Genomic DNA, 20,055 nt, shown 5'->3' on the forward strand with positions numbered 1-20,055 from the left:
TGCAGAGAAGCTGATGCAGAGAGAGATAAAAGGATCTCCAGGAACAAAAGAATATTGAGAGAACTGTGTGACCATCAAACGGAACGATATTTGCATCATAGGAGTACCAGAAGAAGAAGAAGAGAGAAAAAGGGATAGAAAGTGTCTCTAAAGAAATAATTGCTGAAAACTTCCCCAAACTAGGGGAGGAAATGGCCTCTCAGACCACAGAAGCCCACAGAACTCCCATGACAAGGGACCCAAGGAGGACAACACCAAGACACATAATAATTAAAATGGCAAAGATCAAAGACAAGGACAAAGTATTAAAGGCAGCCAGAGAGAAAAAAAAGGTCACCTACAAAGGAAAACCCATCAGGCTATCACCAGACTTCTCAACAGAAATCTCAGAGGCCAGAAGAGAATGACATGATATATTTAATGCAATGAAACAGAAGGGCCTCGAACCAAGAATCCTGTATCCAGCACGATTATCATTTAAATATGAAGGAGGGATTAAACAATTCCCAGACAAGCAAAAGTTTACGGAATTTGCCTCTCACAAACCACCTCTACAGGGTATCTTAGAGGGACTGCTCTAGATGGGAACACTCCTAAAAGGAGCACAGAACAAAACACTCAACATATGAAGAATGGAGGAGGAGGAATAAGAAGGGAGAGAAATAAAGAATCATCAAACAGTGCTTCTTATAGCTCCATAAGCAAGTTAAGTTAGACAGTAAGATAGTAAAGGAGCTAACCTTGAACCTTTGGTAACCACAAACTTAAAGCCTGCAATGGCAATAAGTACATATCTTTCAATAATCACCCTAAATGTAAATGGACTGAATGCACCAATCAAAAGACACAGAGTAACAGAATGGATAAAAAATCAAGACCCATCTATATGCTGCTTACAAGGGACTCACCTCAAACTCAAAGACATGCACAGATTAAAAGTCAAGGGATGGAAAAGATATGTCAGGCAAACAACAGGGAGAAAAAAGCAGGTGTTGAGGTACTAGTATCAGCCAAAATAGACTTCAAAACAAAGAAAGTCACAAGAGATAAAGAAGGACATTACATAATGATAAAGGGCTCAGTCCAACAAGAGGATATAACCATTCTAAATATATATGCACCCAACACAGGAGCACCAGCATATGTGAAACAAATACTAACAGAACTAAAGGAGGAAATAGAATGCAATGCATTCATTTTAGGAGACTTCAACACATCACTCTCTCCAAAGGACAGATCCACCAGACAGAATTAAGTAAGGACACAGGGGCACTGAACAACACACTAGAACAGATGGACCTAATAGACATCTACAGAACTCTACACCCAAAAGCAGCAGGATACACATTCTTCTCAAGTGCACATGAAACATTCTCCAGAATAGACCACATACTAGGCCACAAAAAGAGCCTCAGTAAATTTAAAAAGATTGAAATTTTATCAACTTTTCAGACCACAAAGGTATAAAACTAGAAATAAATAGTACAAAGAAAGCAAAAAGGCTCACAAACACATGGAGGCTTAACAACATGCTCCTAAATAATCAATGGATCAACGACCAAATTAAAATGGAGATCCAGCAATATATGGAAACAAATGACAACAACACCCCAAAGCCCCAACTACTGTGGGACGCAGCGAAAGCAGTCTTAAGAGGAAAGTATATAGCAATCCAGGCACATTTAAAGAGGAAGAACAATCCCAAATGAATAGTCTAATGTCACAATTATCGAAATTGGAAAAAGAAGAACAAATGAGGTCTAAGGTCAGCAGAAGGAGGGACATAATAAAGATCAGAGAAGAAATAAATAAAATTGAGAAGAATAAAACAATAGACAAAATCAGTGAAACCAAGAGCTGGTTCTTTGAGAGAATAAACAAAATAGATAAGCCTCTAGCCAGACTTATTAAGAGAAAAAGACAATCAACACATATCAACAGAATCAGAAATGCGAAAAGAAAAATCACGACGGACCCCACAGAAATACAAAGAATTATTAGAGAATACTATGAAAACCTATATGCTAACAAGCTGGAAAACCTAGGAGAAATGGACAACTTCCTAGAAAAATACAACCTTCCAAGACTGACCCAGAAAGAAACAGAAAATCTAAACAGACCAATTACCAGCAAAGAAATTGAATCAGTAATCAAAAAACTACCCAAGAACAAAACTCCTGGGCCAGATGGATTTACTTGGAATTTTATCAGACATACAGAGAAGACATAATACCCATTCTCCTTAAAGTTTTCCAAAAAATAGAAGACGAAGGAATACTCCCAAACTCATTCTATGAAGCCAACATCACCCTAATACCAAAACCAGGCAAACACGCCGCCAAAAAAGAAAACTACAGACCAATATCCCTGATGAACGTAGATGCAAAAATACTCAACAAAATATTAGCAAACTGAATTCAAAAATACATCAAAAGGATCACACACTATGAGCAAGTGGGATTCATCCCAAGGATGCAAGGATGGTACAACCTTCAAAAATCCATCAATATCATCCACCACATCAACAAAAAGAAAGACAAAAACCACATGATCATCTCCACAGATGCTGAAAAAGCATTCAACAAAATTCAACATCCATTCATGATAAAAACTCTCAACAAAATGGGTATAGAGGGCAAGTACCTCAACATAATAAAGGCCATATATGACAAACCCACAGCCAACATCATACATAACAGCGAGAAGCTGAAAGCTTTTCACCTAAGATCGGAAACAAGACAGGGATGCCCACTCTCCCCACTGTTATTCAACATAGTACTGGAGGTCCTAGCCACGGCAATCAGGCAAAACAAAGAAATACAAAGCATCCAGATTGGTAAAGAAGAAGTCAAAATGTCACTATTTGCAGATGACATGATATTGTATATAAAAAATCCTAAAGACTCCACTTCAAAACTACTAGAACTAATATCTGAATTCAGCAAAGTTGCAGGATACAAAATTAATACACAGAAATCTGTTGCTTTCCTATACAGTAACGATGAACTAGCAGAAAGAGAAATCAGGAAAACAATTCCATTCACAATTGCATCAAAACGAAAAAAAATACCAAGGAATAAACCTAACCAAGGAAGTGAAAGACCTATATACCCTGAAAACTACAAGACACTCTTAAGAGAAATTAAAGAGGACACTAGTAAATGGAAAATCATCCCATGCTCTTGGCTAGGAAGAACTAATATTGTCAAAATAGCCATCCTGCCTAAAACAATCTACAGATTCAATGCAATCCTTATTAAAATACCAACAGCATTCTTCAATGAACTGGAACAAATAGTTCTAAAATTCATATGGAACCACAAAAGATCCCGAATAGCCAAAGCAATCCTGAGAAGGAAGAATAAAGTAGGGGGGATCTTGCTTACCAACTTCAAGCTGTACTACAAAGCCACAGTAATCAAGACAATTTGGTACTGGCACAAGAACAGAGCCACAGACCAGTGGAACAGAATAGAGACCCCAGATATTAACCCAAACATATATGGTCAATTAAATATACGATAAAGGAGCCATGGACATACAATGGGGAAATGACAGCCTCTTCAACAGCTGGTGTTGGCAAAACTGGACAGCTACTTTTAAGAGAATGAAACTGGACCATTGTCTAACCCCATACACAAAAGAAAATTCAAAATGGATCAAAGACCTGAATGTAAGTTATGAAACCATAAAACTCTGAGAAAAAAACATAGGCAAAAAATCTGTTGGACATAAACATGAGCAACTTCTTCATTAACATATCTTCCCGGGCAAGGGAAACAAAAGCAAAAATGAATGAGTGGGACTATATTAGGCTGAAAAGCTTCTGTACAGCAAAGGACACCATCAGTAGAACAAAAAGGCATCCTACAGTATGGGAGAATATATTCATAAATGACAGATCGGATAAAGGGTTGACATCCAAAATACATAAAGAACTCACGTACCTCAACAAACAAAAAAAGCAAATAATCCAATTAAAAAATGGGCACAGGATCTGAAGAGACAGTTCTCCAAAGAAGAAATTCAGATGGCCAACAGGCACATGAAATGATGCTCCACATTGCTAATCATCAGAGAAATGCAAATTAAAACCACAATGAGATATCACCTCACACCAGTAAGTATGGCCACCATCCAAAAGACAAACCACAACAAATGTTGGTGAGGTTGTTGAGAAAGGGGTGCTGGTGGGAATGTAAATTAGTTCAACCATTGTGGAAAGCAGTATGGAGGTTCCTCAAAAAACTCAAAATAGAAATACCATTTGACCCAGGAATTTCACTCCTAGGAATTTACCCTAAGAATGCAGGAGCCCAGTTTCAAAAAGACATATGCACCCCTATGTTTATAGCAGCACTATTTACAATAGCCAAGAAATGGAAGCAACCTAAGTGTCCATCAGTAGATGAATGGATACAGAAGATGTGGTACATATACACAGTGGAATATTATTCAGCCATAGGAAGAAAACAAATCCTACCATTTGCAACAACATGGATGGAGCTAGAGGGTATTATGCTCAGTGAAATAAGCCAGGCAGAGAAAGACAAGTATCAAACGATTTCACTCATCTGTGGAGTATAACAACAAAGAAAAAAACTGAAGGAACAAAACAGCAGCAGACTCACAGAACCCAAGAATGGACTAACGGTTACCAAAGGGAAAGGGACTGGGGAGGATGGGTGGGAAGAGAGGGATAAGGGGGGAAAAAAAGGGGCATTACTACTAGCAGACATAATGTGGGGTTGGGCATGGGGAGGGCTGTACAACTTAGAGAAGACAAGTAGTGATTCTATAGCATCTTACTATGCTGATGGACAGTGACTGTAATTGGGTATGTGGGGGGGACTTGATGATGGGGGAGTCTAGTAAACATAATGTTGCTCATGTACTTGTAGATTAATGATACCAAAAAAATAAAACAAAAGAAAACAGAAATACCATACAACCCAGCAATTACACTTTGAGAATTTACCTGAAGAAAACAAAATCACCAATTTGAAGGGCTATATCATTATACCCCTATGATCATTACAGCATTATTTACAACAGCCAAGATATTGAAGAACCTAGTATCCAGTGACAGATGAATTGATACAGAAGACGTGGTGCACATACACAATGGAATATTACTTAGCCATAAAAAGGAATGAAGTCTTGCCATTTGCAACAACATGGGTGGACCTAGAGGCTATTACGCTAAGAAGTAAGCCAGAGAAAGACAAATACCATATGGTTTCACTTATCTGTGGAATCTAAAAAACAAACCAACAAAACAGAAATAGACTCATAAACACAGAACAGACTGGTGGGTGCTCTAGGGCAGGGGAGAGGGGTAGGTGGGGGAAATAAGGGAGGTAGAAAAAGATTAGTGAGAATGGTTGGTACATGAGTGTCTGGGTGATGGTTACATGAATGTATATATATATATATATCAAAATGCATTGAACTGTACACTAAGATTTGTGCATTTTATTGTATGTACCTCAAGAAAAAACTACACCTGAAAAAAAAGAAAATCTTAGCTTTACTGCAGGATAGTTGATATAACTGTACATGCTTAAAGTGTAGAAGTTGATGTTTAATATGCATATGTCTGTAAAACCATCATACAATCAAGGTAATAAACATATCCCTTATTGTGAAAATTAAAAAAAAAGTAACATACACAAATTGGTTGGCTGGAGATGGTGTGGAAATATGTAGAATTGGGCAGGGGTGGAGTAAGGAAAAAGGTTAGGCTTTGCTTGCTGTTTTTCTGTATATTTATTTCACTTATTATAAAATGAGCATGCATTTCTAATTTAAGAACAGCAAACCATATAAAGGGAAATTCAAAATAATAAGAGCCAATCTCCAAGAAATGGCTCACTGCTATTTAAAGTAGAAAATTCATTCTCTGGATTTCAAAAAAGCACTTCATGTTTTAATCTCCCTCGAGCTCATCGCTGATGTCAGCGCATCTTTAACCACGTTACTGTGACTTGGAGAAATGATAGCTAAGCACAAAGGGGAACGCATGACTGAAATCATCACTGGAAAGAAAGAATCATCTATTTGAAGCTTTACAGATTAATATTCTACCTTCCTTAACTCAAAACATTCTTTCCTCTCCCATTTCCAAAGTGCCTTCACCCTTACAACAAGCAGTACTTTCCAGAACACACTGTAAATACCAGGTATAAAAATAGAAGGACAGTGTTCCATGTCAGTCCTTAAGTGGAACACAAGACAGTTACCCTGGGGATGTGGGCATGAAACCTCCCCCAAGGACCGAGGAAGACTCCTGTGCCCCTGCAGAAAATGCTGTTGTGAACTCCAAGCATGAAAGAAAGAAAAATGTGTTAAGGCCCCATCCACCAGGTGGTACTGGTTAAAATACTGCGATGAGCTTGTTTTTGCAGAAAAGCAGCATGGGGCCTGATAAGAACACTCTACTATATGTTGAGAGTTTGTTTCTCCTTCTTCTTTCCCTTTTTTAAAAATAAAAACATATTTATTGATTTTTGATGATGACAACGTGGTACACAATTATCATCTAAAAAATTTTAAATTACAAACATACAGTCAAAGGGAAAATTCAACTTAAATACACCACCCAAAGGCAGCTTTTGTTAAGAGTTTGCACTCTAATCCTCTAGAATAAAGTCTCCCAGAAAAGTAAGGCTGGGCTGTGTAGGGGTGAACACTGACTGTATCTCCCTGTCTTTTGCTTTGCAATCCAGGCCAGCAGATGTGGGTAATCCCAGAGACGTCTGCTCTGACCTTTAGTACCTTTGAGCCATCCAACTCGTTCAACCATCCATCTACCACTTCCTTCTCTGGTCTACAGGTTATATGCATCTGTGACTACAAAGACTACCCACCCTTGTCTATGCAGAAAGTTCTGTCCTGAGTGAACACTTACTGAGTTAAAAAAGGCACCATACTAAACTCAGCGGAGGAAGCGAGAGGGTGCCAAGCCTTCCTCTTAGGCAACTGGGTCTAGGGAAGTTAGGGTTGTCACAGACACTAATCTCAGCACAGGAAGGTTATTCAGAAGTCATTCTTAAGCTCTTGGTAGCTTAAGCACACCTTGAAGAACATGTGAACACAGAGGATTGCGCTGCAGAAAAGCCATTTCCCCCACTGGCTCCTGCTGCCTCTGACGAGCATTCTTACAGGAGTGGTGCATGAGCTCCTTGGTCTCGGGGCCCTGCTGAGCCTCTCCAAATTATTAAAGATCCCAGAGAATTTTCGTTTATATCTATTGACAGTATTAGAAATTAAATGAGAAAAACTTAAAAATATTAATTCATTAAAAAATAATAAACCCATTATGTCTTAATATAAATAACAAACACTTCTGAAAATAAACTGATTTTTCATAATACTAGTAAGCTCATAAAATAACTCATTAAGTATAAATATTTCTCCAAACAAAAATAAGTTCAGTGAAAGGAGTGGCAGTTTTACATTTTTTCAAATCTCTTTGCTGTCTGGCTTAATAGAGAACAGCTGGATTTCTATATTTACTTCCATGCTCAGAATGTTGGTCAGTGGAAATATAGAAAGAATACCCGTCTCCTACAGGTATGTAGTTGGAAACAGGAGTGGTAATTAATAGCCCTTGCAGGTAACTTGGGTTTCTTTGATACTACACCAAAACTTGACGAGTGGTAGTTTATGTTAAAGGTCAGCTATTATGCAGAATCTGACATCTCATCAGTGATGGTTCTCTACTCTATTAAAATCCAGTGGTGTGTCTGTCTTGAACTTTGAAGAGCTCTGTGGTCCATGAATGATTCTGTAATACCATTTACTGGGCATTTGGAAAATACTGGTTCACTGAATCATGTAGATCTTCCAGTGGGGACTCATTTCACTTTTTTGTTCAGTCCCACTGATCTGGGCAGGAGAGCCTGTGGCCCCAGGAAGCCGAAACTCCCGCTGATGGATAGAAATTTTTCAAAATTCCGATTTCACCTGAAGCTCAAATTTTGTCATTAACAACAAATTTTGTCAGTTATTTTCCTTAAAGTGACATTTTCATTTTTTAATTTTCTGAGAAAATGCTCGCTAAATATTCAAGTTTGAGTAACCAGTTTGTCCAGTCATTCTTCAAGTAAAAATGGAATTCCATGAAAAATAAAAGTGGTTACACTATTACTTGATTTTGCTATCAGTGTTTTGACTATAAGAAAAATTCCAATGCCAAAAAGATAACTAGATAATTTAATTGAAAAGACAGATGGCTACTTATATTTAAAATATGACTGAAATTAAGAGATAATGGAGTCTATGTAATTTAGGCCTGGGTCTAGATTCCAGGAGTGTTTTCCCTGGGCATTGTCCTTTTTATCCTCATTGTCCAGAATCTAAATCTTTTTAAATCTGAAAAATAAAATGGTCAGGCAGGATGACCTGTAAGATTCTGTTAAGTTCTAGGACTAAGTCTATGGTGTATAAAAATACAGAGCACACATGAGAGGATGCTCACCATCATTAGTCGCTAGGGGAATGCAAGCCGAAACCACAGCGAGACCCCACCTCAGTGCAGCAGGACGGCTGCCCGTCAGACAGACAGTGAGGGGCAGTGAAGACGGAGGGACCAGGGCGTGTGCACCAGGGTGGGACTGTGAAATGGTGCAGCCGCCGCTTGGGAAGGCAGCCTGGTGGTTCTCTAAAACGCTGAAGACACACACAGTTCACCTGTGACCTAGCAGTATCTCTCCTAGGTAAATACCCAGGAGAAATGGAAACTATACGCACACCAAAGCTTGTACATGAGTGTTCTTGACAGCATTATTCATGGCTGAAGAAATAGGAGCAGAAATAAACCAAAGGAATAGATAAATGAAATGTGGTACAGAACCACCTAACGGAATACTACTTAGCAATACAAAGTAACACCCACATAAGCTACAACATGGATGAACCCTGAAAACATGATGCTGAGCAACCGAAGGCCACACATTGAATAATTCCATTGTCCAGGTTTGGCAAATCTTTAGACAGAAAGTTGGCCTGGGGCTAGGGGTGAGGGGCTAGGGAAGAAAGGGGGTGACTGCTAATGGGCACAGGACTTCTTTTAGGGGGATGTTTGTAAAAGGGGGAACTTTGTAAAATATTACAAAGTTAGGTGTGATGACGATGTACAATCCTGTGAACAATAAAAGCCACTGACTGTATATTTCAAATGGGTGAATTTGTGACATGCGAATTATCTCTTAATAAATCTGTTGAAAGCCAAAGGGCAGTCTAGCCTAACAGGCCATATATTTAAAAGAAGTAGTGTTCAGCACAGGCATAGAACGTCTGTAGAGCTCTGCATGCTTCAAAATGCAAATTAATGTCTTTAAAAATGCTATGACAAAGCCAAAGTGCACACAAACAATCAGTGATACTTCAAGCAAGCCGGCTCTGAGCTGCTTCTGTGATCAGCACGGCAGGGGGTACTGGAGGGAGGCACCCAGAAGGCGGCATCTTCCCACCTGCCAGGCGGGGTGCGGGCACTGCTCCAGTTCTGCACCCTGCTCTGCCTGAGACGCCAGGAAGCACTGCCACGTGCCATCCCCGCCACTCTTTCTTCCTGCACTGTAATTGTCATCACATAAACCTGAAAATCCTACCTGCTGCCCGCCCCTCGTTTCACCCCAGAGCTCCAGACAAATGCACAGGAAGGGGGCGCCATGCCCTCCCCAGCATGCGTTCCCGGCAGAGGAAAGACCCGGCTGCCCTTGCTCTCAGTGACGCAGAACAGCACCTTGCGGTCGCAGATCTCCAGGGACCACTGAACCCCTCACGTACAAGGCTCCTCTGTACACCTCCCCGCATGTGGCAGTCTTGCAGCACCACCCACTCCCTGGCCGTACTGTCCTTGGGAGCAGCCCCATAAGCTACATGCCACATCACTGGTGTGCTTCCTTTATGCCTGTCCCCCATGGACAGGGAAGCTCTGGGAGGGCAGAAATCTCGTTTGTGACTCTATTTCATCACCTAAAAAAGGGCCCAGTCCAGAGTGGACGCTCGGTAAGTGTGTGCTAAGTCTTCAGAGGGCAAGCTGCCCATGACTCTGAACACCGGCTTGAATTCCGGGGTGGGGAACCAAGCCCAGGCAGCAGGAAGAACATCTGGTTAGGACGCGACTCTCACAGGGAGAGGAGAAGTAATGATTACTTAATCTAAAAATACTCTCAAGGGCTTTAAGTATCCTAAGTGGCTCTTGGAAAGCACACTGCTACTGGGAAATGCCCGCAGGTCCACACGTGGTTCAGGGGCGGGCATCTGACCCAAACCAAACTGAGTCGGCCTTGCTCTCTGCACACTCTTTTCTTTTAGTTTAGGAGCAGGGCTCAGGCACTGCTGGCAGCCCAGGCTCCACAAATACAGAAAACCTTCCTTCCATGTGATATAATACATATCAGACTGTCTATTTAAAATTTAATATATAATACAGTAATACATTTAATTTTAAAATACATTTAATATATAATAAAGATGCATTTAAAATCAATGGGGAAAATGGAATACTTAATACATGATATAAGGACAAATGATTTTTTCAATCATTTTAGAAGAAAATAAAGTTACATCCCTACCCTGCACCATAAAAAAAATAGATTGTTATAAATTATAAAATGTATTCTTAACAACAAAATTATGAAAGCATTAGAAGAAAATACTAGAGATTTTTCTTTGTGATTCTGGAGCCTGGGAGGTCTTCCAAAGTAATTGAGAGCTAAAATTAAGGAGAGAAAATAAGATATTCTCCCATTTTCCTTAGTCTGAATGGGTAAGGTTTTAGGGTACTTCCTGCTCAGTATATGCACTGACTATTCCTTACATGTCAGTCTGGGGAAGGACCCCAAATGGCCCTCACAGTGCCAGGCTAACTACACACTGGTAAATTCTGAGCTTTAAGAGTCAACAATAAATTAAAATAATCAAGTTGATCTCAACTTCTGACATAACTGGTTGTGAACTACAGAAAAGAACATTACTTTCATCTTTTTCCAAAGCAAACTTACTAAAGTAAGAAATAAACAAATTTTAGGTCAAGAAGGTTAGTCAGCTCTGAAATATATAGCTTTGGGGGAAAAAATAAGTAACTCTGAAGGAATTCAATGAAAATCAAGATTTAAAATTTTATATTAAGAAACAAGGACATCTTAATAACTGGGGAGTACTAATTTCAAAGGTGGATAAAATATCACCAATTCAAAAAAAAAAACTCAACAGAAAACTGGAATTCAGTGTCAAACACTAAGAGTTTTAAAAGAAAATGGCATTACATGAAATGTTTCCAGGCAGTAGTGACTGAGGTGACAATGTGACCTGGCAGAGGACCTGGAAACAGGCTGTTGAGTATGAGACTAGAGAGAGGCTGAACCAGCTGTGAGCTGCAGGATGACAGAGGCCATCTCAGCCAATCACTGTGGACTGTCTTGACAGCGGAGGCTGTCAGTCAATCAGGGTGGACTGTCCTGACACCAGCTTTGCTCCATCACTATTTGAACTGTCCCATCATTAGAATTCTCTTGCACATGTATGGACAACATGCTTATTTCTATATTATATATGAGCACTATTACATTAATGTATATATGCTAAATAAATAAAACAAATTTAAAGAAGATAATAAATACAAATAAAAGTTCTACCAGATCAGCCCCTTAGGCAGTTGTAAGAATTATGGGAGTGTAGGACACTCTGATCCCCAGCAGGCACCGCATTCCATCCCTGGGGCTATTACTGCAGTCCAAGACACATTGCAAAGATTTTCATTCTTCAAGGTACAAGTACAAATTTAGAAGAGGTGGATTTTTTTGTGAGAGGTGTTATGTTAGGCTCAGACATCTTAGCTTATTCTAAGAATATGAGAGTCCTGTTTGTGACTCAGAGTTGGGACGTGCCGGTCAATCTGTAATCACTTACCATATGGACTACTTCTGGGTAAATAGGCTCTGTGATCACATTCCGGTTATGGGTGATATATTCTACCATTTCACTTAGAGCAGCTCGTTTTACTTCCTTCCACTTTAGGTCACTTAGTGGATCAGAAACAAAGTCAAAGAGGACACAACACTGACGTAACTTCTGGATAAAAAGCTTCTCTTGATCAGCAGGAGGAACATCTGAAAAGCAGAAAGCAAAGGATATTGATTGCAAAGATGCTTAACTCAAAATTATTGTGGAACACTTGTAAGCCTTCTCCTGTTTTTATTTCGAATTAATAGAGATTCAAAAAAAAAGAGATGGCGCAGGGGTGAACAGAGGTTAAACATTCTGAAAAGAAAGAAACAACAGCTAGCCACTGCTCAGATCATGTCCTGCATATGAAAAAGTTTCTATACTTTTTAACTCTACAAAACTATGTCAAAACTATGTTCAAAATAAATTCCCTCTAAATGCTTTCAATCAACAAACATTATCCGAGTACCAATCATCACACACTGGCACCGTGCTGGGCAACGGAATCAGAGGCGAACCACAGACCCCCGGAATGGGGGGAGGGGCAAGGACACTGCTACGGCTGACAACTGCAAAGGCAGGCTGGGCAAGGTGAGAAAAGGTCACAGGGGCAGGGTGCCCTCCCAGGTCTGCTGTGCTCTGAACTCACAGAAGGGGAAGCACTGGACTGTGGTCCACGGCTGGCAAACACAGAGCAAGTAGCATTAGCTGAAGCTTGTCAAGATGAGCTGCTACGAACACACAGCAAGTCACCACCCAGGCGCTCACAAAGCACATTCCATTCCTCATTCTGGGCTACGGTCAGTCAACACGCATCACACACCATGACTGACGTTCGTCCTGATGACAGCAATGTGGAAACAGGGCAAACAGCAGTAGCCACTAGGACTTGGCGCTTACCTGGCCAGGCAGGCACAGTTACACATATTTACACACATTTCTTTCCGTGTAATCTTTACACTGACACAGAGGTAGAGAAACAGGTCTAGAGGGTCACTGTAGGCTGGAGAGTGATGAGCTCTGTATGCCTTTCTAGTATTTCAGGAAGTGTGAAAAGCTCCTATCTGCCAGTGTGTGCTTGACAGCTTTCCTGGGGTGAGAAGATGAGTGGCGACACTCATGAATGGGGCTTATCCACTGCAACGTGCCCAAGACTTGCAAACTGTCTCACGGTCTGCGTGACTCAGGGAACTGCTGTTTTCTAAGTGACCAAGAAATGGTGTCACGGTATCATTCAAGAGCAAAGAGCCATTCAAAGTGCAAGTCAGCCCGCTGGACCCCAATGCAGTAAAGTTGCACAGCAGCCCACTGATAACGGTCTCAGACTCCACACTGCAGATTCCTTCAAGAAACTACCCATTTGTTAACTTTTGGTGTAATATCAAAGAAAACGTCCCTAACTGTCTGAAAAGTGTATAAAATACCCCTCCTTTTCCCAAACACGTCTTCCTACATTTCAGCTAAAACATGTGGCTACAGCCTGAAAACTGCCGCAAACGGGGGGAGCCGGCTGTCTCCTATTAAGCCAAACATAAAAGTGATTCGCAAAAACAAAACAATGCCACTCTCTCACTAAATTTGTTGTTTTATAAAATAGGGTTATTTTCATAAAAATATGTCTTCTGCTAACAGGGAATAGGTTTATTATTTTTTAAATTAATTAAATACATAAATTCTTTTTCTGGTTTACTTTTGAACACGGTTAAGATTGGTAGCTACCCCACATAAACAAGAGTTCTGTAGGAACGTCCATCATTTTTCGGAGTGTGAAGGGGGCCCCCCTGCCATGGGCCGTCCTGTGTTCCTCTGCTCTTGCCATCTGCCCCTCTTCACAGTCCACTCCACTCTCTCTTTCCAACCCCTAACTGCCTGCTTCCTGTTGGGGTTTCTCCTCCTAGGACTTCCCTTACTTCCTAGTTAGATAATACGCATCACACTGAGCCAGTCGGTCAGCGCTTCCTATTGCTGTGGACAGTTCGCTCTCTGGCTGAGTATTTGTTACTGCCCCAACTGAGGCCCTGGAGGGCAGGGGCCGGGAGCTTATGTTTTCTAGCTCCCTGTCTCCCTAATGCCCAATATCAGCACTGCAGATGGCAGGCACTTGGGTATTGCCCCCTGAATGGACCCATCTCGGAAACAGCACCTCCTGTTCTGCACGCAGACATACACAGCACACAGCAGGGTGAGGGGTTAGGGGACACTGCCTGATGACATCTGGCAGACGTGGGCACCAAAGCTGGATCCACAGACATTTCGAGTATTCAGCAACCACTTAATGGCTTTGCAGGAGCAAGGGGCATGACAAGTCAGTGCCTATTAGCATTCAAATATCCAGCCTTTCTCAATGAAAAGGTTCATTTTCTGATTTATCTGCTTGCTTGACTTCAATCCTCACTCAGTTCTACAGCTTTGTTCATCCTCCGGTTTGCCTGGATCACTGTGAGTTCATCCCGTAGTCACAGCTTGTATATTTGGAACCCGTCAGCATCCTCACCTTCTTGGCCCTGATGAGAACTAAAAGGCCTGCATTTACTTCTGAGAGCCACTAGACACCCCCACCCTGGGTCTGCTCACTTCTGAGAGCCACTGGACACCCCCACTCGGGGTCTGCTCACTTTTGAGAGCCACCAGACACCCCCACCCCAAGTCTGCTCACTTCTGAGAGCCACCGGACACCCCCACTCGGGGTCTGCTCACTTATGAGAGCCACCGGACACCCCCACCCCGGGTCTGCTCACTTCTGAGAGCCACTGGACACCCCCACTCGGGGTCTGCTCACTTCTGAGAGCCACCAGACACTCCCACCCCGAGTCTGCTCACTTCTGAGAGCCACCGGACACCCCCACTCGGGGTCTGCTCACTTCTGAGAGCCACCAGACACCCCCACTCTGGGTCTGCTCACTTCTGAGAGCCACTGGACACCTCCACTCGGGGTCTGCTCACTTCTGAGAGCCACCTGACACCCCCACCCTGGGTCTGCTCACTTCTGAGAGCCATCTGACACCTCCACTCGGGGTCTGCTCACTTCTGAGAGCCACCTGACACCCCCACTCGGGGTCTGCTCACTTCTGAGAGCCACCTGACACCCCCACTCGGGGTCTGCTCATTTCTGAGAGCCACCAGACACCCCCACCCCGGGTCTGCTCACTTCTGAGAGCCACCTGACACCCCCATTCGGGGTCTGCTCACTTCTGAGAGCCACCTGACACTCCCACTCGGGGTCTGCTAGCTCGCGGCCTTTGAGAGGTGGCCAGGCAAGCCCTCTGAGAACGCCTCCCTGAGAACCCTTCCAAGGACAGGCAGGCCGCACTGCTCTGCTCTGCCCATGTGGAGGGGGACCCACACACCGTGGCCCAAATGGCTTGTCTGAGGCCACAACTCCAGTGACGCGGCAGAGTACAGGTATGACAGTATAATGCACTCTGAAACAAGGGCATCACACAGCAGGATGCTCGGACCATTCAGGGAGGCGTCAACGACGTCCTACATGATCCAAAGGCCCTGGAGCACTACTCACTCTTTAAACACCATACAGTAGCCGACTCTCAGAATAAAGACTAAGTTGTCCCCGAGATTGAAACAAAGCTGTTACGATTAGGAAGAGCAGGGTAAAATCTGAGTAAATAAAATTTCTATCTTCAATTCTTCTAAAAGGCAAGAAAATCTTAACATTATAGAAGTTATGTCAATTCTCCCAGGGTCACAGAGAGCCAGCTAAGGTGTTACTGTACTATTTTCATTTATAGTTTATAAAAAAGTTTGTGATTAAAATCTCATAAGCTCTTTTAAAAGTTTTTAAAAATTTCATTTGGATATTTTTACAACTGTTTACAAAGCCTTTAAAAACTACTAAGCAAGCACTGTGATCTTGGAAGAAGAAAAAGGGTATCACAGAATATAGCTTGAACTTGACTTTGTCTTCTGACATCCATGTAATGTGAACCCAATGTTATAAAACCAGGTCTGTCGCTGCTGGTGCATCACACTGTAGTGCTTGGTTTTCAAGACTGCCTGGCTCTTAAGTAATAAAACATGACCTGGATCTGACCCAAATCTTACAATTACTTCTGTGAAGCAGAATAAAAAAAATAATGGACTCTGAATTTTACCCATGAATGACAGTGGCTTACTTAAATTGTATACAGACTAGTAACATTGACAAACTTGTTTCATAGCATATTAATGAGCAGCCTTGAAGCCAACAGAGAATAGTAACTAACTAGCACCACATGAGACAAAACTCTGTTGCAGCCTGTGGGTGTCGCAGGACCCCCAGTGACAGGGTTCCTTAACTAAGAAAGGGTGTTACAGAAGATACCTGCCCAGGAAAATGTCCATGACACCACTGGAAAGTCCAGCACTAATGCTGAAATCGCTGCCCTCGGAGAAAGAGGAAAATCAAAGAGGCCATCACAGTTTTGCCTGGAGAACATTAACATTAATCAATGTTTCCTTTGATTCTTTTTAAAGTTAAGAGCTATAACATTCTCCTACACTAATAGTATCACCTACACTTTAGGTCCGTGTAGCTCTCTCCGCCGCCCCACCCTGTCAAGTGTCCGCATTAGGTTGTTACTGTGAGCCTAGGATCCTTCCCGAGTACCTCAAGGCACATGCTAAGTGATGCCCAGAAGCAAAGGACACAGGTGCACTCATGCAAACCTGCAGGGACCAAAAAGCAGAACAAAACTGGCCCTTGGCATGTGACATAACCTAAAGAGGGTGGAGACAGGAATGTGTTATTCCTTGAAAAATTTATTTATTAAAGGGAAGGCTGTAATTTATAACTGATAGAGATGTTAACGAAGGTCACCATAGAGTCGGGTGGGAGTACCCCGCTTCCAGCTTTACAAACATTCCTGGTCCCCACAGGGAGGAGGGGAGCATTGTCACATCAGCTGCCCTGGAGCGGCTATCAGGACTGGGTGATCCTGCTCGTCCCCAACCTCACTGAGCGACAATCACAGGGGCTCCCCAAGCCGGTAACAGTACAACTTCTAGTACTGGTATTTTCTTCTTTGGCAAAGAATAAAAAGTAAGATGTGCTAAAATTTAACATATAATTGACACACGCTGGAGGTATGCCTGAGGCTCCTCCACGGCCAGGCAGGGCGCTCAAGGGTCTGGATTCCACTGCTGGCAGTGAGGAGCTGCAGAGGGTTCGGAAGGGATCTCAAACGGCTGATAACAGCGCAGCCACCTTCACGGGAGGCAAGCGTGTGTGCACCCTGGTTACAGAAGGGACTGACAGACATGCGTAGTACATGAGACCACCAAATGGTAGGATGGATATAAGGCTGAATCGCTGAACGTAGGCATATGTGAAGAGGCATCATGGGAACTGTTTGTGAATAGAAAAAGGATTAAAAAAAAAGCCAAGTCCACCTCTACATAACAAGTCTTGGTGGTAAAAAAAAAAAGAAACACTCGAGACACAATAAAGGACCAGCTGCATTGAGACAAGCAGAACCAGGCGCTTCTGGCATGCAGACTATTGATGGCTTTTCCCAAAGAACGTGACCCCAGTGAAGCGAGCAAAGCTGCAAAACCACAAGCCTAGAGTCGTCAACTCAAGAGATGCCTCGGAAGGTACGTGCTCACGCGGTGCGAACAGCTTCCTGGCCACTCACATGGTATTTGCTAAGCAGCTGCAACAGCTCAACCCTCAAGGCAAGACCCCGCAGTGTAAGCACACACCTCTCCGCTCTCACACTCCCTCCTTAGAGGCCTGTGCACAGGTCCCACGAGGGTCTATGAAGACACGCAAGTCGTGAGCCCGCGGCCAGTGAACATCCATGTACAGCAGAGGCGAACGAGCGCCTCCCGCAGAGCAAAAGGCCAGACCTGTAGGCTTTGGTGTCATATTCCCTGATATACTTATTCTTAGTACACAGTGAGTATTGAAGCCAATTACTAAAATTTGGGAGTAAATTTGGGATTCTTTATTAATATGTACTGAATTCTACTTAGCTCTATTTCCCATATGAGGAAACTTAGGAGATGGCACATTTCCCCCAAGAAAAAAAATTCAGCAATATGTTTTGTTTTTGAAAGAAAAAAACTCATGCACCATTTTCTGAAACAACCACCTCCCCACCACTTTCTGTGTCCCAGCCATCCAGGAACACGTGTCCGAGGATGCAGAGGGGTGCCTGCTGTGTGTCCACTGCACTGCACTGCCACCGTGGAGCCTGCGTGCCCAGGGCCTGCAGCGACCCCCAGTACCTGTGAGATGGCGTTCCTTCACCGTGCCCTGCTTCACGTTTTGACTATTAATGGCCCTTTAAATTTTCTTTATTGATCTGGGGAGAATGGAAGTCTTTGCAATACTGAGTCTTCCAATCCGTGAATACAGGAGTGTTTCTCCAATTACTCACATTTTCCTTAAAATGTCTATAAATAAAGTTCTATAAATTCTCCTAAGATGTGCTAACACATAATTTTTAAGATATATTCTTGGGTATTTGTGGTTTTGATGATTTTGTAAACAATATCTTTCATGACTTAATTCTCTAACTGCGAATGTGATTATGGGATATCACTTCTGTACCCAGCACCTTGCTTGACTCTTCCTAACCTGCAGCGCGTCTGCGGCCTCTCGTGTTTTTTGTGCACGCCGTCCTTCTACCTACACGTCACGGTGCTGCTCCTTTTCTTGCCCGAGCGACGCTGCACGAAGTGGTGGGTGCGGCCCCCTGCATCTCTCCCCATCTCAGAGTGGGTACAGTTCACCCACGGGCTTGCTGTTTGCACTAGGACTCTTGCAGATCACATTTGCCATATTAAGAAATTGATCTATAGATTCAGTGCTATCCAGTCCACACCCCAACAGACGTTTATGGAACTGAATAAGTGGATTCCAGAACATACGTGGAAATGCAAAGGGTCAACACTCAGACCTCTGGAGAAGGAGGACAAGGTTGGGGCACTTGCTATTCCACAAATCTAGACTTGGTGTGAAGCTTCATTAATGAAAACAGCCAAGCCCTGTACGCTAGCCAAGCCCCAGAGAATAAAGCCCAGAAAGAAGCCTGTACACGTATAGATCCTTGATGCATGACCGAACGGTACTGCAGAACAGCGATGCCAAGTCCATCCACAAACACATGGTGCTGGAGTAACCAGGTGCCCAGGGACAGGAGGGAAGGAGGGAGGGAAGGAAGGGGACAGAAAGACAGGAAGAAATTGGATCACATTGTATATAAAAATAAAGAATAAACTGCTGCTGGATTATGACTTAAATCTTAAAGACAAAAGCGTAACGCTTTTAGAAAGTAATACAGAAGACTACCTTAGGTCTAGAAAGAAGCAGAGAAGGACTTAGGACAAAAAGTAGTAAACATTAAAAGGTTGATAAATTGAACTACGCAAAATCAAACATTTTTTTCCATCAAGACACCACCAAGAATGAAAAGGCAGGCCACAGCGTAGGAGACTGTGAGGACCCAGAGCCAAGGGACTGGCGCCCTGTGAGCCCGGAAGGGCACTCCTGCCGCACAACCCGGGAGCCTCCTGCCCACGGCCCCGCGGCGTACCTGAGGGGATGCTCACAGCAGCATGGCCCGTCCGCAGGCAGCCCGTGTCTGTCCGCAGTGGGAATCAAGTAATATTCCCGAACTGTGGAGAGGAATGAAATGCAGCTCTGCACAATACAGATAAATCTTACAAAATGGAGTTGCGTGCAGAGATAAAAAGGATTTAATCATCATGATTTCACTTACATCAAACATAGAAACAGGCACCCCTAAAACCTACACAGGGTCCACAGGGGCTTTTGGGATACTTGGTCTGGGTGGTAGTTACATGAGTATTTGCTTATATTTATTCGTTATACTTTATATGTTTTATATGCTTCTGTATGTGAGCTTATTTCAAATTTAAAAGACTACAAAGTATGTGCATGTGGCACAAAGCCCCTCACAAGCACCTAAACCGCACAGCGGGACGTGAGCTCCTTCCTCCACACCACCTCGACCTCCCCCTCCCCCTCCCCAAGGCAGCCGGGGTCTTCAGGCTGCGTGTTCCCCCAGAGCCCCTCGCCCCAGCTGCGTGGACACATGTAAGTCCTTACACGCCCGCTTGAGGTGAATCCCTGCTGAC

At 42.9% G+C, this 20,055-nt stretch overlaps 1 protein-coding gene across 1 annotated transcript in view; it reads right to left on the reverse strand.

Annotated features, from left to right (window-relative positions):
- Positions 1 to 20,055, reverse strand: part of PPP2R5C (protein phosphatase 2 regulatory subunit B'gamma) — a 124,203-nt gene that overhangs the window by 43,265 nt on the left and 60,883 nt on the right. Inside the window, 1 exon segment of the mRNA XM_073241848.1 lies at positions 11,920 to 12,119. Coding sequence (XP_073097949.1) covers positions 11,920 to 12,119 — 200 coding nt within the window.

The sequence above is a fragment of the Manis javanica genome, chromosome 8, assembly GCF_040802235.1.
Source record: "Manis javanica isolate MJ-LG chromosome 8, MJ_LKY, whole genome shotgun sequence".
NCBI classification, from domain to species: domain Eukaryota; kingdom Metazoa; phylum Chordata; class Mammalia; order Pholidota; family Manidae; genus Manis; species Manis javanica.